Source organism: Caenorhabditis elegans, chromosome V (assembly GCF_000002985.6).
Source record: "Caenorhabditis elegans chromosome V".
NCBI classification, from domain to species: Eukaryota; Metazoa; Nematoda; class Chromadorea; order Rhabditida; family Rhabditidae; genus Caenorhabditis; species Caenorhabditis elegans.
The window spans coordinates 17,430,949-17,448,306 of NC_003283.11; the positions used below are offsets into that span (position 1 = coordinate 17,430,949).

Consider the following 17,358-nt stretch of genomic DNA (forward strand, 5'->3'; position numbering starts at 1 on the left):
TCCAATTAAAAGAGGCTGAAAAATTCACACGCGTAGTTTTTTTCCGTTCCCGATAATTAACTTTTTCAATGCATTTTCTGTCGTCAAGTATACTAGTTTTGTATATTTTTTTTTCAATTTCCCATTTCCTTGTCATAGTCTAAGAACTCAAATTTTGCTTACTTCAGTCTCTGATCATTAATACCTAATTCCTTGTGTTTCTTAGCTTGCTCTACATTGATTTTCTAAAGTTGTTTAGAAAATGTTTCAGATTAATGGAAGCACCCCGTTTGTCAGGTAGCTTGGTGCTGTCCATAAATCTGTTTGGTGTCATTTGCTCAACTTTCTCGTGTATTATGAATATTTTTATTTTGAAAAAAGAAAAGTTGTGTTTGTTCTTTCAAAGTCAAGTGATAAGATAGAAAATTTCAGAAAAAATAATGAGATGGTTCTATTTTGTTTTCGTTATTTCTTAGCCGCTGTTTACGGATTAACGGTTGCAATTCACATTTTGTCTGTGATACTATACAATTTCTATAATCAGGATAATCCTGATCTTCATGCTTTTACAGTTCTCGCAGCATTTTTCAGTTCAAATATATTAACAATGCGAGGAATCGTGACACTTACGATTTCAGTTGAAAGAGTTGTAGTAAGTATTCGAGAGCAAAAGAAGAACAGATTCATAGTATAATTTATTGAAACACCATAGTTTTCTAGTCGCGTTCATTTCGGACGTCTGCATAGAAGCTAAAATTATTAAGAGAATTAGTTTATGAAATATGGGTAGTTGCATACACTTTAGGTTTTCCGTGGAGCATTTGGCAAACCCGAAGAAAATTTCCTTTGAAACTTCCTATTTTTCAGGCAGTTTGCTCACCAATGGTTTTCCGGTACTATCGACCAATGATTCCGAATAATGTGATTCTAACTTTAATATTGCTTTACGGCCTGTTCGAGTATTTAATTTTGTTTGCAATTTGTGATTACCACTTAAATGTTTCGTACAATTGTGTTAACGTTGGTTGTGCCATGAACTCATGCTTTCGTCTATATTTCCGGCCGTTGAAATTAGTAAATTTTTTACGAACTGCTTCAGATTTTAACTAACTTTTTTTCCTTCATATTTTCAGATTATATATGGCCCCACTTTATTGTTTGCAATCATTTTATCATTGAAGTTGATCTGCAAAGCGGGTAAAACTACAAATAAAGATCCGACCATGAATAGGGTAGCAATTTAAACAAAACTAATAAAATGAATAATGAATTCTTTCAGGCAAATCGTCTCGCATTGATTGATGTTATAATTATATTCTTTTTTGATGTTCTGCTGAGCATTTTTTTGACCGTCTTTGACCAAAATAATCTGCTCACTGTTCGTGGGACGAAAATTAGATATTTTCAACTTCAAAATTTATTTTCAGAACTCTGGACCATTTGCATCAGTTTTAAGGGAACTTGGATGTTCTATTGAAGCTTTGTTAGTTTTTCGTCTTGTGAAACAGAAAAGTAATGTTACAAGCACCCCCACAACAAGCAAACTAAACGTTCTGGTCAAAAGCGTAAAATAGTTAATCGACATCTATGTATATGATTTTCGACAGAATCCATAACTATTCTGCTCGTTTCTGGTCTTTGTGCACATTTTTCCCCTTTTCTTAGTTTCTTTATTAGAGCATTCAAATTCCGTCTGATCTATTTTCCCAGATTTTGATATATTTCTTGTGAAAATGATTCGCTACATTCACAGGTAGCGCTTGGGCAGTTTTGTTGGAAATAAATTGGATTTCTCGTTGTTCGCGGAGTCAATTTTCATCCGCTACCAAATTCACACATGTATTGTTTTCTGTTTCCGTTAATTAAATTATTGAGTTATATTTTTCCAATGTATGCTTACTCTTGCTAAGTTTTCATTATTTCTTTGCTCAGATGCTCAAAACATGAAAATTACTGTGTTTTCAGTATTTTTTGACTGATTTATTGTTTTTTTTCTGAAAAATGAACGAGATTGTCTTTTTCCATTTTCCAACGAACAAAGTTGATTTCAAAATATTCCAGATTAATGGGAGGAAACCAATTGTTAGATAGCATGGCGCTATCAATTAACTTTTTCGGTGACATTTGCTCAATTTTCTCGTGTATTATGAATATTTTTATATTGAACAAAGTGGAAAAGTTGTATTAATTTTTAATTTGAGATTTGAGCAATAATATAAAACGTTTCAGAAAAAAGAAGAAAAAAGAGATGTCTCTATTTTATTTCCGTTTCTTCCTAGACGCTGTTTATGGCGCAGTCACTGCTATTTACATTTTTTCAGTAATACTATTTAACTTCTATGATCGAGATGTGCCTGATCTTCATATTTTCATAGTTTTCGCAGCATTTTTTAGTACAAATACAGGAACAATGCGAGGAATTGTGTCACTGACGATTTCTGTTGAACGAGTTATGGTAAGCAGTTATTTCACTGAAGCATTGCAAATATGCTTTATTGATTGAAAAGGTGTAGTCCTGGTATGAGTGTAGCAATTAAAAATTCATTAATATCAGTTGATTGAAAATTGTTCGTAGAACATTTTTGATGATATTTTTTATATGAAACTTCGATCCGTTTTCGAGTTAGCAATAAACTTATTGATCGTTGATTTTCCGTGAGTCTACTGTATTCCAAAATAAAAAAAGACACGATCACATCTCAAGTTTGAAACGAAATCAGAAAAGTTTGGGCCAAAGTTTGGCAAGAGTTGGGTGAAACTTGGGTTAGACTTTGGTAAAGCTTGAATCCAAGTTTTGCCAAAGTCTTGCCTAACTTTTGCCCAAATTTAGACAGCTTCTGATCCAAGTTAATATTTTTTGGGCTAAACTTGTGCAAGAAGCTAGAGCCAAATACCGAGATAACATTCTGTTCATATTTCTATGGGGGAGCGGCGGGTAGTGCGTGCCGCGAAATGTGCCGCGAAAAAATACAGTTCATGACGTCACAAACTAAATTGAAATATATGTTTTTTTTCACTATAACCAAATTTGCCGGGCTTTCGCCGGAAATTTCGAAAATTGGCAATTCGCCGATTATTCGCCGTTTGAAGTTTTTAGGGTGTGAAATGGAGCGCGTGTGTGTTGTTTTTGCTTGTAAAGAGACATAATATGTTCTAATAACCAAATGTTGTTCTCAGAACATTCGTTTTCTTTTAGATTTTTGAAAAGTCAAAAAATGGTCAGAACAAATGTAAACTTGCAGCAAAGTCTAGGTGAAAGAATGTGACCATATTCGTCGAATTCGTCGTTCGCCATAAATTCGGAAAATGAAAACTTACCGTTTGCCAAAAATGTTGCAAATCAGCGATCGCCGAAAGATCCCATTGCGGACCGCAAATCTTCGCCGCTTTTGTGCATTTGGGCGTAAAATCAAAGGTTTGGTATTTAGAGCTTTAATACATGTCCAAACGCCTACATAAAAATTAGAACATAACATAAATCCTTTTTTCTCGGCCGGCATCCAAAATTATGATATGTGAAAACTAAAATCATATAAATGATTTTAAACAATTTCACACAAGGATACTTCACAATTGAAAATTATACGTTTTCAGGCAGTTTGTACACCAATAAAATATCGAAACTATCGTCCAATGATCCCGAATAATGCGATTCTAACGTTAATATTGGGTTACGGTCTGTTCGAGTATTTCATTTTGTATGTAATTTGCAATTACAAATTAAATATTCCGTACAATTGTGTTAACATTGGTTGTGCCATTAATTCATGCTACCGGCAATATTTTCTATCGTCAAAATGGGTAAAATTTCGTAAATTGTTTCAGATGTTGATTAATAAAAAATTTCAGATTATAAATGGTTTTACTTTTTTGTTTGCATTTGTTTTATCATTGAAATTACTATTAAAAGTGGGCAAAACCAAAAATAAAGATGTTACCATGAATAGGGTAGAAATTTGAATTAAATGAAGAAAAATACTAGTTTTCAGGCAAATCGTCTTGCTCTGATTGATGTTGCAATCATATTCATTTTTAATGTCCTGTTGAGCACTTTTTTTGACTCTCTTTGACCAAGATAATCTGCTCAATGTTCGTGAGACAAATATTCAATACTTCTTTAAAAAACTATTTTCAGAACTTTGGGCCATTCGCGTCAATTTTAAGACAACTTGGATGTTCTATTGAAGCTTTGTTAGTTTTTCGTACTGTAAAACAGAAAAGTGATGTCACAAGCACTTCCACAACAAGCAAACAAAATGTTCGGGTCAAAAGCCTGAAATAGTTAGCTATCATCCGTTTCATACCATCGACTGTGGCGCCTAAAAATGAGATCGCTTGCAGTCAACATTTACATGGTATTCTACAGTGACGAGCAGTACTTTCTTGATATTTTTGTGCATAACTGTGTTTTATTCTTTTCTTATTTGGACATAATTTTAATATAATAATTTTATAAATAAGCATAATAATATATTTTTATAATTGACTACATTTCCGTTACTTAAAAGGTTTCTCAAAAAAGAATGGAAACATGATACTTTCGGTGCATCGAAATAAAAGTTTCAAGGTATTGTTCTTTGTGGCAATGATGAAATGCACTAGACTTTTCTGAGAACTGCATTAATTACTTTCAAACAAAAATTTGAAAAGCCGCAAAGAATTGTTTTTTTAAATTTAAACTGTTAGAAAGACATTATTTTACAAAATATTGATCCAAAATGCCATATTTATTTACAAAAAAAACGAAACGCTATCCAACAATATAGTCTCTTCCGTTTTTGCCTTTATTTAAAATTCCTCCTTCAACAAAGCCATCTCTTAATATTCCTTCTTGCAGAATTCCATTACCCACTCCTCCTTCGTACAATTGTGGACGATTCTGAAGTTGATGCTCATGGTTTGATCCCTGCGGTAATATTTTTGAAAGACCATCTGTGAGCGTATTCTCAGCGTCTTGCACAATCCCTTTCACCGCCTGCACTCCATCGCTCACTATCTAAAAAAGGAAAGCTAATCACGGTGTGGAATTTTTAACAAAAATTCAAAAAAAGATGTTCCAAAATTTAATTTATTCTCACGCGAGAGGCTTGAATTTTGAAACTTCTTCTGTGTGCCTTTGTTTTGTTTCAGCTCTTTTTCAGCTTTGATTCAGTTTTTTTAGAAAATTTTTTTGGAAGTAAGCAAATTGGGTATAATTCCTGCGAATTTGTAAAAATAGAATCTAAAATATCTTTGCTCTGTTTTAGAAAAACATTTAGGTCGAAAGATTGTCATTTTATCAATATTTCATCGTTGTTTTTCTAAAACAGAGCAAAGATATTTTAGATTCTATTTTTACAAATTTGTAGGAATGATACCCAATTTGCTTACTTCCAAAAAAATATTCTTAAAAAAACTGAATGCTGAAAAAGAGCTGAAACAAAACATAGGCACACAGAAGAAGTTTCAAAATTCAAGCCTCTCGCGTGAGAATAAATTAAATTTTGGAACATCTTTTTTTGAATTTTTGTTAAAAATTCCACACCGTGTAATGAAGTCACAAATAAACGTATGTGAAACATACACCATCTTCATGACTAGAATAAGAACCATCATCATACATCTGTGAGAATCCGATAATCGGAGCACAGGCGACAAGGACAAGAATGTAGACAACGAAATGCATGTTGACTGAATTGTGACTATTTCCTTGTTACACGGCTCTTTTTATATGAATCATTGAAAAAAGAGTTATCCAATAAAAACATGTCATTCTGGATTTTAGGCATTCCTATTGTATTGTCAGTTTTCTGTTTTCAGAATACAACAATGATGCTTGTATTCACTGTTTTCACACACTTTTTTGTGTGAATTTTTCAAATTAAAAGTTGTTTTTCAACGATTCTTTTGTCTGAGTCATAGAATCAGACAAAAAATGTGATACAATTACTGTAGGAGATACGGTAAGTTTCAGAAAAAACTGCTTAACTTATGAAGTCGGTTGACATTCTCATCAAATTTTATCTCGTAAAAGAAAAGGTTTATTACAATTTCGTTCTAAATATATATTACACGTAATTATTGCTTGATTGATCTCTTCACAGAAAGAGCAACTGATGATACATTTGACACCTTGTGCGATATTTTACTAGATTTCATGTTTTTCACACATTCCAAGAAACTCCACATATCAATGAAAGCGTCTCGATAGTCCGATGATTTCCACAGCATCACATAAAATGGTTGGGCAAAACAGACAAGCGCGAAAAAAACCATATTGCTCTTACAAAATACAAGAAGCGGTCCAGTTATTCCAATGGCGACAAATAAATCGTTTGCAAGCATGCACATGTACCAGGAGAAAATGAAGACAATTGTGGAAACTTTTAGACTTTTCATCAACTTTCTAGTGTCACTTTTTTGCCGCTTTCCTAAAGGGTTTTACTGATTTTATAATTGATTGTTTATCTTACCCTTAAAGTGGAAAACAATCATTAGGAACACAAATAAAAATAGTGTAATTGTATTGAATATAACATTTGACATTGACCAAAACCTGCCGACATCTGGATGAAGTCCAATTGGCGGATTACAAAAGATTATTACTTCATCATCCATTTTTAAAAATCCCAATACAACCGTGAATGCTGAATATATAAAGGGTATGACTAGCATCATGGCAATATAGGTTATGGTTCCGATTTTACGGTAGCTAAAAATGAAATAATACGTAAGCGATTAATGTATTTTAAAAACTAACAAAGTGGTGAAGAAGACAATGATCAGTAAATCGACGACCAGCATGAGTATTATTACAGCTTGAAAACAGATGAAAAATACGTAAATTGATATTGCCGGAAAACAAACATTCCGCTTAAGCCTAATTCCAGTGAACAAAAGTGCGGCGTTTGGTATTTCAAATAAGAGACAAATAATGTGTGACACGCTTAGAGCACACTGGAGATAAGCTGAAAATTGAGAGTTCGAATTTAAGTGAACTTTATTACAGAATGGGACCTGTACACAACTACTGCAGGGTAGCTTGGTGAAAATATCAGGGCTGGAAATTTGTTCAAACCGCTGAGTAGACTAGGTCTATTGAATGGGCTTCAACGGGCTTGCCCGTTTTTCGACGAGTTTCGTCTGCCTCACGCCACGACCCACGTCATCTGTATAATGCGGAACTCAAAAAGTGCCAGCCGCTGCTAAAGATCTACTCATCGCACTATATGGTGCAAACACCAAGCCTTTGATTTCCCGCGAGAATGGAGAATAAAGGCAAAGAGGTGGGCGTAATGTGAACAGGTTTCTGGCAGGCGTCAGGCCCTCAAACCCCGCCTGCCTCACGTGGTAGTCCTAATAGATTTTCATTACTTACAGGATTTCGACCGCAATGAAGGTTTTTTGTACGTCAAGCACAAAAAATTGATGTGTCCAAAAAGTCCGAGAACATCGAAAACGACAATTTCGGATGCGATACAAATCTGGTTAACTATTGCCGCAGAGACCATTCTGTAAAATGTATATTCTTGTGACCCGGAACAAAAAAAACGTACACATTAGGACGGAAAATTTCAAGTTCGAGCTTTTTTTAAACTTACCTGAATTGCGAAAATTGCAGTCAAATGATCGGAGCAGTGTTGATAAATAACTTTTCAACTGCCAGCTTATACATCAGTTTTTCTCTTTTATACCATTCGACAAAATCAAATCGCAGAAAAAAGTATTATGCGAAAAACATCCGGAATTGTATAAAGAGAATTGGAAAAAAAGTCTGAGAAAATCTGTCTGAGAAATAAGGTAATGATTTGAAAACAGGGTGACCACAAATGAAAACAGCCAAATGAAATGAACATCTTCTCACACAAAAAACATAGCAAAATAATTAAAAACAATCAAAAATGAAAAGATCTATGAACATACAAAGCTTCATTACAGCACCGCTCGAAAACATATTAGTAATAGGTGGACACAGTTATACCCGGCATTTTTCATAGATATAATGGTGAATTGAATTAAATTGAATTTTTTATTTTAAAACAACAATTAAAAAAACATATTCCAGATGTTTTCCTACATATTAAAAACTAATAAGATTTTTTCCAAGGATCGAGTTTTCCGCCGCCCCTGGCAGTAATCAGCAGCTGAAAAATGTACTTGACTTTCTGAGTTTTTGGCAATTCATTCCCCTTTTCTTCTCATTTATGTGGCCGGACAGCAGAAGCTCACTTGCATCCGACAATTACTACGCAGGAATTCTTCATATTCTCACTTGCATCGAAATTCCACTCCACGCTTTCGGAGCCTATCTGATAGTTGCGAAGACTCCGAAGAAAATGAGAATGGTGAAGGCTAGCATGCTGATGCTTCATTTCTCTGGAGCAATTGTGGATTTCTATCTAAGCTTCATTTCGATCCCAGTGCTCACTTTGCCCGTTTGCTCAGGTATCCATTGGGATTCTCGTTGGTGTTAGGAATTCCAACGTCTGTTCAAGTTTATATCGGAGTTTCATGTATGGGCGGTGGGTCGCTCTGTTGCAGGAGGTCTTGAATTTCTTTTTTGCAGTAATCGGTGTAACTATTCTTATATTTTTCGAAAATCGTTACTTTCAACTAATCAATGGATCTTCTGGTGGTAGAAGTTGGAAGCGAAAACTATATGTTTTGTGTAATTACGCGTTCTCTGTAACTTTTATAGCTCCAGCGTTTTTAGACATTTTTAGTGAAGAACAAGGAAGAGCGTGCACGTTTGAAGTAAGTTAGGCAAACCAAACTCGCTAGTGTGATGAAATTTTCCAGAAAATTCCGAGTATCCCTATCGACGTGCCTTCTCGCTCAGGATATTTTGTCCTATTAATTGATAACCCAGTCTACAGCATTTGCGTAAGCCTCTTGGTAATTAAAGTGTGCCCACAAATTGGTATAGTCGTTTTGTTCATATTCCCTTATATTGTTCAAACGAAATCACATTCTCGAGCCACACTTCGTTTACTTCTTCACTTTTTTATCGCGATGTGTATCCAGCTGTCTATTCCATTTTTGGTCATCTTCTTGCCGGCTGCTTTTATAGTGTACGCAATTCAATATGACTATTATAATCAAGGTATGAATATTAGGCCTTCCACGAAGGCGCTATTCTCGCCCGCCCGTACCACACCAACGCTCTTCTCAGTTGCACGCGGCTATAGTAGCGCGAGGGCCCGCGTAGCGTCGGCCGCCTTCATAGAAGGTCTAATGAATATATAGTATTAAGTATAATTTAAATAAAGTTTCAGCAGCAAACAACTTGGCGATGGCAACAATGGCATTCCATGGGGTATGTACTACACTGACCATGATCATCGTGCATACACCGTATCGTAACGCTACTTTGAGCATTTTACATCTGAAATCGGAAAAATCGGCAAAAACAGTGACTGATTCGAAGATTGTGTGGAAAAGTAACAAGGGAGTACAGATGACATAAACTATGCCCATTGTTACCCTATATTTTATTTTTCTCTATGGTGACAACTTTATCTTAAGAAAAACACGCATATAAATCAAGCAGTTCCTGGTCACAGGACGTTTACTTCCACCTGTTTCTAATTTCTTATAAAACCCTATATCTTTCAAGTTTTTTCCACAAGACTCTGCCACTCTGACACTTATGTGCTCGACTAGCCTCAGCTTCTTTGCTTCCGAGCAAACATATATAAAACTTCTACATACTCTTACCATACTTGAACTTTCCACTCACTCTTTTGGAGCATACATCATCATTACAAAAACACCGAAAAAGTTGGAATCCGTGAAGGCCAGCATGCTCTATCTACAATTTGTTGGAGCATTTGTCGATGTCTATTTCAGTTGGTTAGCTATGCCGATTCTAGTACTACCTTTATGTGCAGGACATGCGATTGGCTTACTTTCATTTTTTGGGGTTCCAAGCTCGTTGCAAGTTTATGTAGGTTTCTGTTCACTAGCAGGTTGGTTCTTAAGAATGATGGAGAGCGTCACATGTATTGTGTTGTACAGATACAATTTGAAAGCAATCCAATACAGCGTGTAAAAGTTTTGCAATTATAAACATCATTGCAGTTATGGTTATGACAGTAGTGATCTTTCTGGAAGATCGTCGATATCGGTTGGTGAACGGTCAAAAGTCAAACAAAATGAGAAAATTGTATCGGTTACTGTTTGTCACAGCTAATTATGTTTATGCTACATTGTACCCTGCTCCCATATACTTTTTGCTTCCCGACCAAGAATATGGAAGAATTTTATCGAAAAGTGTACGTCTTAAAAAGTTTGAAACATATACAATGAAATGTCTTACTTTTAAAGTTTGCGTTTCAGAAAAATCCGTGTATTCCGAACGAATATTTAAACCATCCTAATTTCTTTTTGCTTGATCTCGATGGAAAGTATACTTCAATTTGTATCCTGCTTATGTTGAGTTCTCTGGTCTCTCAAATGTTTTGGCAAATTGGACTGATTTTCCGTCAGATGCTCAAAAATCCGTCCGTTTCTCAAAATACGCACCGACTACAATACCAGTTTTTAATTGCAATGAGCTTGCAAGGCACCATTCCAATGATTATCATTGTTTTTCCAGCTTTTTTCTATGTTGTCTCAATTATGTTAAATTATCATAATCAAGGTATTGTATCTATTCGGAACAAGACATTAAACATAATTCCAACTTTTCAGGTGCAAATAACTTATCGTTTCTTATCATTTCCATGCATGGAGTTCTATCAACGTTGACAATGCTCATGGCACACAGACCGTATAGACAATCGATTGTCAAAATGTTGAATCTGAATTTCAATAAGGCAGGTGGTGGTGTTCAACGTATTTGGACGCTTTCCAGAAGAAATAATTAATGATGACCTTGGAAAAGGCTAATCTTCACAACAATCAAATCAAATAATCATAAAAGTTTTTATTGAAGAAAAATAAACTATCTGTGCACAGAAATCCAATGAATTTTTGTTGTATTCTTTTCGGCTTTTCTGTTCTTCCGATGTGTATTCTGTGAGAAGCATGATTACGGTTGCTTGACAACTATAGGATATCGAGCACAATGTGCTACAGGTCTGGGATTTGCGTAAAGTATGCCTAGTGATGTTCCCACTGTGCTTTAACTTAAGCCATGTCCAAGCCAGGAACTGTGACAGATAATCTTGCCGTCGATTACTCCACATCCCAATCAAGGCTGCAACGGTACGACAGGTACCACAGGCAGGCACCACCGACCATCTCTGACTCCCCTGCGAACCAGATGTTGGTCAACTGTTCATTAAATGATGCATGCTACCCAAAGATAGGTGAACATCTGATCAAGTTCAGTAACGAGTTCAAAATGATGGAGTCCTACGCTTTTCTCCTCCGACTTGGACGTGCCAATTGCCCAGCCACACCAACGGTAGCACCGCTGCAACTTTACCTTACCATACTTACGGTGAGTATTTTTATCATTTTTATTTGATGTTTAAGAAATATGAATCATTTTTTCCGGACATTTTTGAGAACCACGGGTAGAGTTTTCAATTTATCAAGTTTATCAAGTTTATCAAGAAGAGAGAGAGTTTATCAAGATAACCTTTGTTGCTGCTACAAAAAAGGCACCTGCTTTTACATAAGCTCGATTCTCAGAAACTTCCAGATTTATCACAGGCTTTTACCACGCATGTGCTCCACAGCTCATAGCTTCTTTGCTTCCGATCAAAACTATGCAAAATTTCTACATGCTTTTACCATACTTGAACTTTTCATTCACTCTTTCGGAGCATACATCATTATTGTAAAAACGCCGAAAAGGCTGGAAACCGTGAAAGCGAGCATGCTATTTCTACACTTTGTTGGAGCATTTGTCGATGTATATTTCAGTGTTCTCATTATGCCAGTCCTACATTTGCCTGTTTGTGGAGGCCATCCGCTCGGGTTACTTTCATTTTTCGGGGTTCCAGTCTTATTGCAAACTTATGTGGGGCTTTCTTTACCTGCAGGTCAGTTTGTCTTCAAGAAAATTGATGTATCATTCAAACTTGAAAGAGAACTCTAATTTTTCAGTAATAGTCGCGACCATTGTGGTGTTTCTGGAAGATCGTCGATATCGGTTGGTTAACGGTCAAAAGTCAAGCAAAACAGAAAATGGTATCAGTTATTGTTTGTTACATCAAGTTATGTTTCTGCTACCATGTACCCTGCGCCCGTATTCGTTTTCCTTCCCGATCAAGAAGATGGTAGACTTATATTGAAAAGTGTAAGTTAAATAATTATATTACAATATTTTTCCTAAATCAATGCGAGAAAAAGAAATCAAAACGTTTCTGTTGCAGAAAAGTCAGTGTATTCCAACCGATGTTTTCGATCATCCAAACTTCTTTTTACTCGATCTCAGTGGTAACAATATTGCCACTTGCATGTTATTCTTAATGATTATTCTCATATCTCAACTGTTGATGCAATTTGGGTTCATTTTCCGCCATTTGCTTGTTATTATTGATCATTATTCTTTTTTGCCAAATGATGTTTCAATTCGGGCTGATTTTCCGTCATTTGCTCAAAAATACTCCCGTCTCTAGAAGCACAATTCGATTACAGAAGCAATTTTTTATCGCAATGAGCATGCAAGTTATCCTTCCTATTGTCATAATTGCTTTTCCAGCTTGCTATATTCTTTTTTCTGCCTCCTTCCTATAACCCCCATCTTGCCACACACACGCGTTTCTCGATGTTCAAAAAATGTTCAAAAAAATGTTCAAAAATTGTTCAAAAAAAATGTCACACAACTTTGAACGTTCACATCTCGGCTCTCACTGGACCGAATTTTGAAATTCTTTTTTTTCCACATTCACAAAATATAGCGACGTGTGTTCATCTAAAAGGAGGTTGATTTTGGAGCATCCTGTCGGCTCCACAAGCGGAAAACCACACCCTGCTTGTTTTTACGCGCACCGAAGTACTGGCCGAAAGCCACTTTAAATTGAAGGAAAATTCGAGTTTCAGTTCAAAACGTTTGAGACTCGAAACTTAAGTTCTCCTTTTCAATACCTATCCACTGTATCTAAGCTCATTGTGATATCTCTATTCGTTATTTTTAAAACGATAATTAAAGTTTTTCCAAAATTTCTGTACCTCCCCCCTTTTCTCACACACACACACCCACCTCCCCCTTTCATATTTGGTGTGATTCGGTCAGTTTTTCACCATTGTTTCGATCAAATCTCCGTTAGTCTTGCTCTTTTTTCAAATTTTTTTTTGGAAAAATGTTTATCACATCGAGAGGAAGCGGAAAATCTAATTTTGTCTTTCAAAAAAGGTGGATAATCGTCTCAAAAATCGACAAAATGAACATTTTTCCTAAACATTTTTGATTTTCCTTCAAAAATCACAAACTTTCCACTATCGTTCCGGTTTTTATGTTAAATTTGAAGTTAATAGAGTGATTAAAAATGGAATCTCAAATAACAGCTTGATCCGATCATTTTTCGCGGAGATAGGTTATTAATTTTTTGCACATGGAAATCCAGTTTTCCTCTGTTCCTGAACAAGTTTTCAACTATTCTTTTGATTTTATCTTCTAATTTTATTAATTTTCACTAAAGCAAGGTAGACAAACTAAATTTGGTCGGTCCTGACAACTTTCAGCACAATTGTGGAAGTGTTGAGCTTCCAGGCCTTCCCAGGAGGTGATATGTTTCAATTTTTGTTGTTTCTTTAAAATAATAACCGTTGTATTATTCTACTTTTCACGCCAATTTCAAAAATAATTTTATTTTTTTGAAACTCTCACTCTGAGCAAAGTTATGACGGATTGAAGTTATAGTGCATAACTCCTCACAGGCCGCCTCTTCTCACAAGAGGGTGCATGCGTGCGGGTGGCTGGAAAATGTTTTCTTCCCAAAAAAACATAGAAAGGCACTCTTACTCTAAGAATATTCAGTTCACTTTGAACATATACTTCAGGCATTGCAGGCCGGAGGCCTGCTGCGCGATTACAACTGTTTCAAGCCCAGATTGTCTGGATGGAGTGCCGCAGGCACTCTTACTCTTAGAAGACGCAGTCAACCTTAAATCATTATTCCTAATAACCAGGTTTGAGGGCCGCAGGCCCGAACACTTTTGAAAACTGTGGGCTGGCTTTAATTCTATTCCAAGCAGAGCAAGCTGTAGGCCTGCGACGCAGTTGTTTGTTACTCAAACCTAACAACCAGGTTTGAGGGCCGCAGGCCCGATTACTCTTGGAAACTGTGGGCTGGCTTTAATCCTATTCCAATCAAAGCTGTTATTCACTCAAGCCTAATAACCAGGTTTGAGGGCCGCAGCCTCGAATCTGAATAGCCAGGTTTTCTAAACATATACCCCACTCCCGAAATAATTTTAAGGAGATCTCGAATAACCCATAACAGGTTCGAGGCGAAGCCGAGAACCTGCGCCAGCTACCTTGCCAATAACTTTAGAGCGAATTAACCCTATCCCCATTCCCGAAGGGCTGGCGGGCCCATAGGCCCGCTAGTCAATTTTATCTCGTTATTATAATCAAGGTACTTTGTTTGAAACAGCATGAACATCATTTCACAATTCCAGGCGCAACCAACATAGCGTTCATGATAATGTCCATACATGGAGTGTTATCCACTTTGACAATGCTCATGGCATACAGACATTATAGAGAATCAATTTTGGAAATGTTGAATCTGAATTTCAACCGGTCAGGTGGCAGTGCTCAACGTATTTGGAAGATTTCAAAAAGGACAATCACCCGATTTTGATATGCAATAAAACCGGTGCAGTTCGAGAGCCTAAATTCCTCGAGACCCTTCACTTCATCTTTTTCTCATTTGATTCCACACTAGCCCACCCGTATAAGTGAAAACGGTCTAATTGTAGTATGGTCAGCTCACACAATGTCCCAACCCCGTTCTTTACGTATCTACCCCAATCTTCCTGTATGTCATTTTTATTATTTTTACAGTACACCTGCCGTAAGATGGACTACATAATATGCAAATGAAAAATTCGTGATTTTTCCTGATTTTACAAACTCAAAAATTCAATTGAAGTTTTTAATAACGTGAGCAAACTATAAAAAAATCACCTGTTACCATAATCGAAACAAAATACACAGAAGTATTCTGAATAGTGTCTGAGTCATTTATAAATTGAGACCCGGTGCGGATCCCGACTGGGAGGATTGGTTACACATGCAGAAGCCACTCGACTGGGATCTTCTACCGCCGATCCACCGTGTCCATTTTGAAATAAGTGCGCACCAGGGCTGTGTGGTAACCGAGATTTTCGGCAACCGTATTTTTGAGGATCTCAATGTCAGACTTTTGATTTTTCATTTTACCTGCAGCAGGCGTACTGCAACGACCCGATTCATTTCACCTGCTATAAATATTTTCGATTACCAAGAGCTTCCAGATTAATCACAGGTCTCTGCCGCTTATGTGCTCCACAACTCTCAGCTTTTTTGCTCCTGATCAAAATTATGCAAAAGTTCTACACGCTGTTACCATACTTGAACTTTCCACTCACTCTTTTGGAGCATACATTATCATTACAAAAACGCCGAAAAGGCTGGAATCCGTGAAGGCCAGCATGCTTTATTTATACTTTGTCGGAGCATTTGTTGATGTTGGTTTCAGTGTTTTCACCATGCCAGTGCTACATTTGCCTGTTTGTGGAGGCCATCCGCTCGGGTTACTTTCATTTTTCGGCGTTCCAGTCTCATTGCAAACTTATTTTGGACTTTCTTTACCTACAGGTCAGTTTTTCTTCAAGATAATTGATATATCATTCTGTAAATAATTTATCACTCTAACAACATAAATAACAGCAGAAAAAGGAGGGGTATCTGTGATAGTTAATATGAATTGAGAAAAACCACTTTTGCAATTATGGTTGCGACCATTGTAGTGTTTCTGGAAGATCGTCGATATCGTTTGGTTAACGGCCAAAAGTCAGCCAAAATGCGAAAATGGTATCGGTTATTATTTGTTGCGTTGCATTATGTTTCTGCTGTAATGTACCATGCGCCGGTATTCTTTTTCCTTCCCGATCAAGAAGATGGAAGACTTGAATTAAAAAGTGTGCATTTTTTCAATGTAAATTACAAATATATTTCCTAATTTACCATGAACAAAATAATTTAATAAACGGTATGAAATATCTCCATTAAAAGACGTCAATGTTTCAGAAAAATCAGTGTATTCCAATAGAAGTTTTCGATCATCCAAACTTTTTTTTACTCGAGCACAATGGGACTCATATTGTCACTTGCATATTATTCTTGATGACTATTCTTTTGCCTCAAATGTTTTTGCACTTCGGGCTGATTTTTCGTCATTTGCTCAAAAGTACACCTGTTTCTAGAAGCACAATTCGTTTACAACAACAGTTTTTTATCGCAATGAGCATGCAAGTTATCATTCCGTTTGTCATAATTGCTTTTCCAGCGTTTTATATGTTTTTTTCAGTTTTATCTGATTATTGTAATCAAGGTATTTTTGTTTGTTCGAAGAAATTTTAGACATAATTTCACAATTCCAGACGCAAACAACATAGTATTTACGGTAATTTCCATACATGGAGTGTTATCCACTTGGACAATGATGATGGCATACAGACCTTATAGAGAATCAATTGTCCAAATGTTGAATCTGAATTTCAATCAGTCAGGTCGTGGTGCTCAACTTATTTGGAAGCTTACAAAAAGGACAAGTACTCGAATTTGATGTGCAATAATGTGGTGTCGACCAGCCGATGAAGTTCGAGAGCCTAAAAATAATGAGAGTCTACAGTGTATTTTACACAATCTTCCAGTATGCTTTTTCTATATACGAGAATAAATTGTCTAATTTTTCTGAACTGCAGTAAGATGTAAGATAAACTACAAAATATGAACTGCAAATGAAATAATTTGTGATTGTTCCTGATTTCTCAATCTCAATAATGCTATTTAAGATTTTAATAACGTGAGCAAACTATAAAAAAATCACCTGTTACCATAATCGACACAAAATACACAGAAAAATTCTGACTAGTATCTGTCATTTATAAATTGAGACCCTGTGCGGATCCCGACCGGGAGGATTGGTTACACCTGCAAAAGCCACCCGATTGGGATCCTCTACCGCCGATTCACCGTGTCCATTTTGAAATAAATGTGCAATAGGACTGTGCGGCAACCGATATTTTTGGCAACCGGCAATTGCCGAAGTAGCCGAACTCTTCGGCAGCCGCACAACCACCCTGGTGTACACCATGTAAAAAATGTGTTTTGATTATTTTTGGGGTTCTCAATGCTTGAATTTTGATTTCATTTATTTTACATTCAGCAGGCGTAGTGCTACGACCGAATTTATTTCACCTGCTGTAAATATTATCGATTCCCAGAAACTTCCA

The 17,358-nt window shown here is 36.2% G+C and overlaps 4 protein-coding genes and 4 pseudogenes across 9 annotated transcripts; 6 read left to right on the forward strand and 2 right to left on the reverse strand.

Moving 5' to 3' along the window:
• Positions 1-254: 254 nt before the first annotated feature.
• On the forward strand, positions 255-1,553 carry srbc-27 (Serpentine Receptor, class BC (Class B-like); the record flags this gene model as incomplete). Its single annotated transcript, NM_001356782.1, has 6 exons — positions 255-364; positions 412-631; positions 847-1,053; positions 1,113-1,211; positions 1,259-1,357; positions 1,407-1,553. 6 exons carry the CDS (start codon positions 255-257, stop codon positions 1,551-1,553), a joined length of 882 nt encoding a protein of 293 aa, NP_001343600.1.
• A 491-nt stretch (positions 1,554-2,044) lies between these two features.
• srbc-28 lies at positions 2,045-4,261 on the forward strand (annotated as a pseudogene). The gene is given in 7 exon segments: positions 2,045-2,157; positions 2,209-2,434; positions 3,574-3,780; positions 3,829-3,927; positions 3,969-4,033; positions 4,035-4,068; positions 4,115-4,261. Coding segments are annotated over 7 exon segments (891 nt in total).
• A 468-nt stretch (positions 4,262-4,729) lies between these two features.
• Positions 4,730-5,644, reverse strand: F20E11.18 (uncharacterized protein; the record flags this gene model as incomplete). 2 transcript variants are annotated; one of them, NM_001269814.1, is made up of 2 exons in its annotated part: positions 4,730-4,954; positions 5,543-5,644. In NM_001269814.1, 2 exons carry the CDS (start codon positions 5,642-5,644, stop codon positions 4,730-4,732), a joined length of 327 nt encoding a protein of 108 aa, NP_001256743.1. The 2 variants fall into 2 exon arrangements, with proteins under 2 accessions (NP_001256743.1, NP_001256744.1); NM_001269815.1 differs by having other exon boundaries at positions 4,730-4,975.
• Positions 5,645-6,036: 392 nt separating this feature from the next.
• srsx-2 (G-protein coupled receptors family 1 profile domain-containing protein) lies at positions 6,037-7,469 on the reverse strand (the record flags this gene model as incomplete). The annotated part of the gene is made up of 4 exons (NM_075009.2): positions 6,037-6,389; positions 6,432-6,670; positions 6,719-6,926; positions 7,337-7,469. The coding sequence occupies 4 exons, from the start codon at positions 7,467-7,469 to the stop codon at positions 6,037-6,039; spliced, it is 933 nt and encodes a 310-aa protein (NP_507410.2).
• A 693-nt stretch (positions 7,470-8,162) lies between these two features.
• On the forward strand, positions 8,163-9,424 carry srh-175 (annotated as a pseudogene). The gene is made up of 4 exons: positions 8,163-8,480; positions 8,525-8,712; positions 8,758-9,061; positions 9,234-9,424. Coding segments are annotated over exons 1-4 (1,001 nt in total).
• On the forward strand, positions 8,758-10,944 carry srh-154 (Serpentine Receptor, class H). Its single transcript, NM_001383481.1, has 5 exons — positions 8,758-9,061; positions 9,234-9,926; positions 10,039-10,232; positions 10,297-10,600; positions 10,651-10,944. Exons 2-5 carry the CDS (start codon positions 9,608-9,610, stop codon positions 10,824-10,826), a joined length of 993 nt encoding a protein of 330 aa, NP_001370021.1. The 5' UTR covers positions 8,758-9,061; positions 9,234-9,607; the 3' UTR covers positions 10,827-10,944.
• A 688-nt stretch (positions 10,945-11,632) lies between these two features.
• srh-158 lies at positions 11,633-14,720 on the forward strand (annotated as a pseudogene). The gene has a single exon. A coding segment is annotated over exon 1 (3,088 nt).
• Positions 14,721-15,399: 679 nt separating this feature from the next.
• Positions 15,400-16,688, forward strand: srh-160 (annotated as a pseudogene). The gene has a single exon. A coding segment is annotated over exon 1 (1,289 nt).
• The last annotated feature ends 670 nt before the right edge of the window (positions 16,689-17,358 follow it).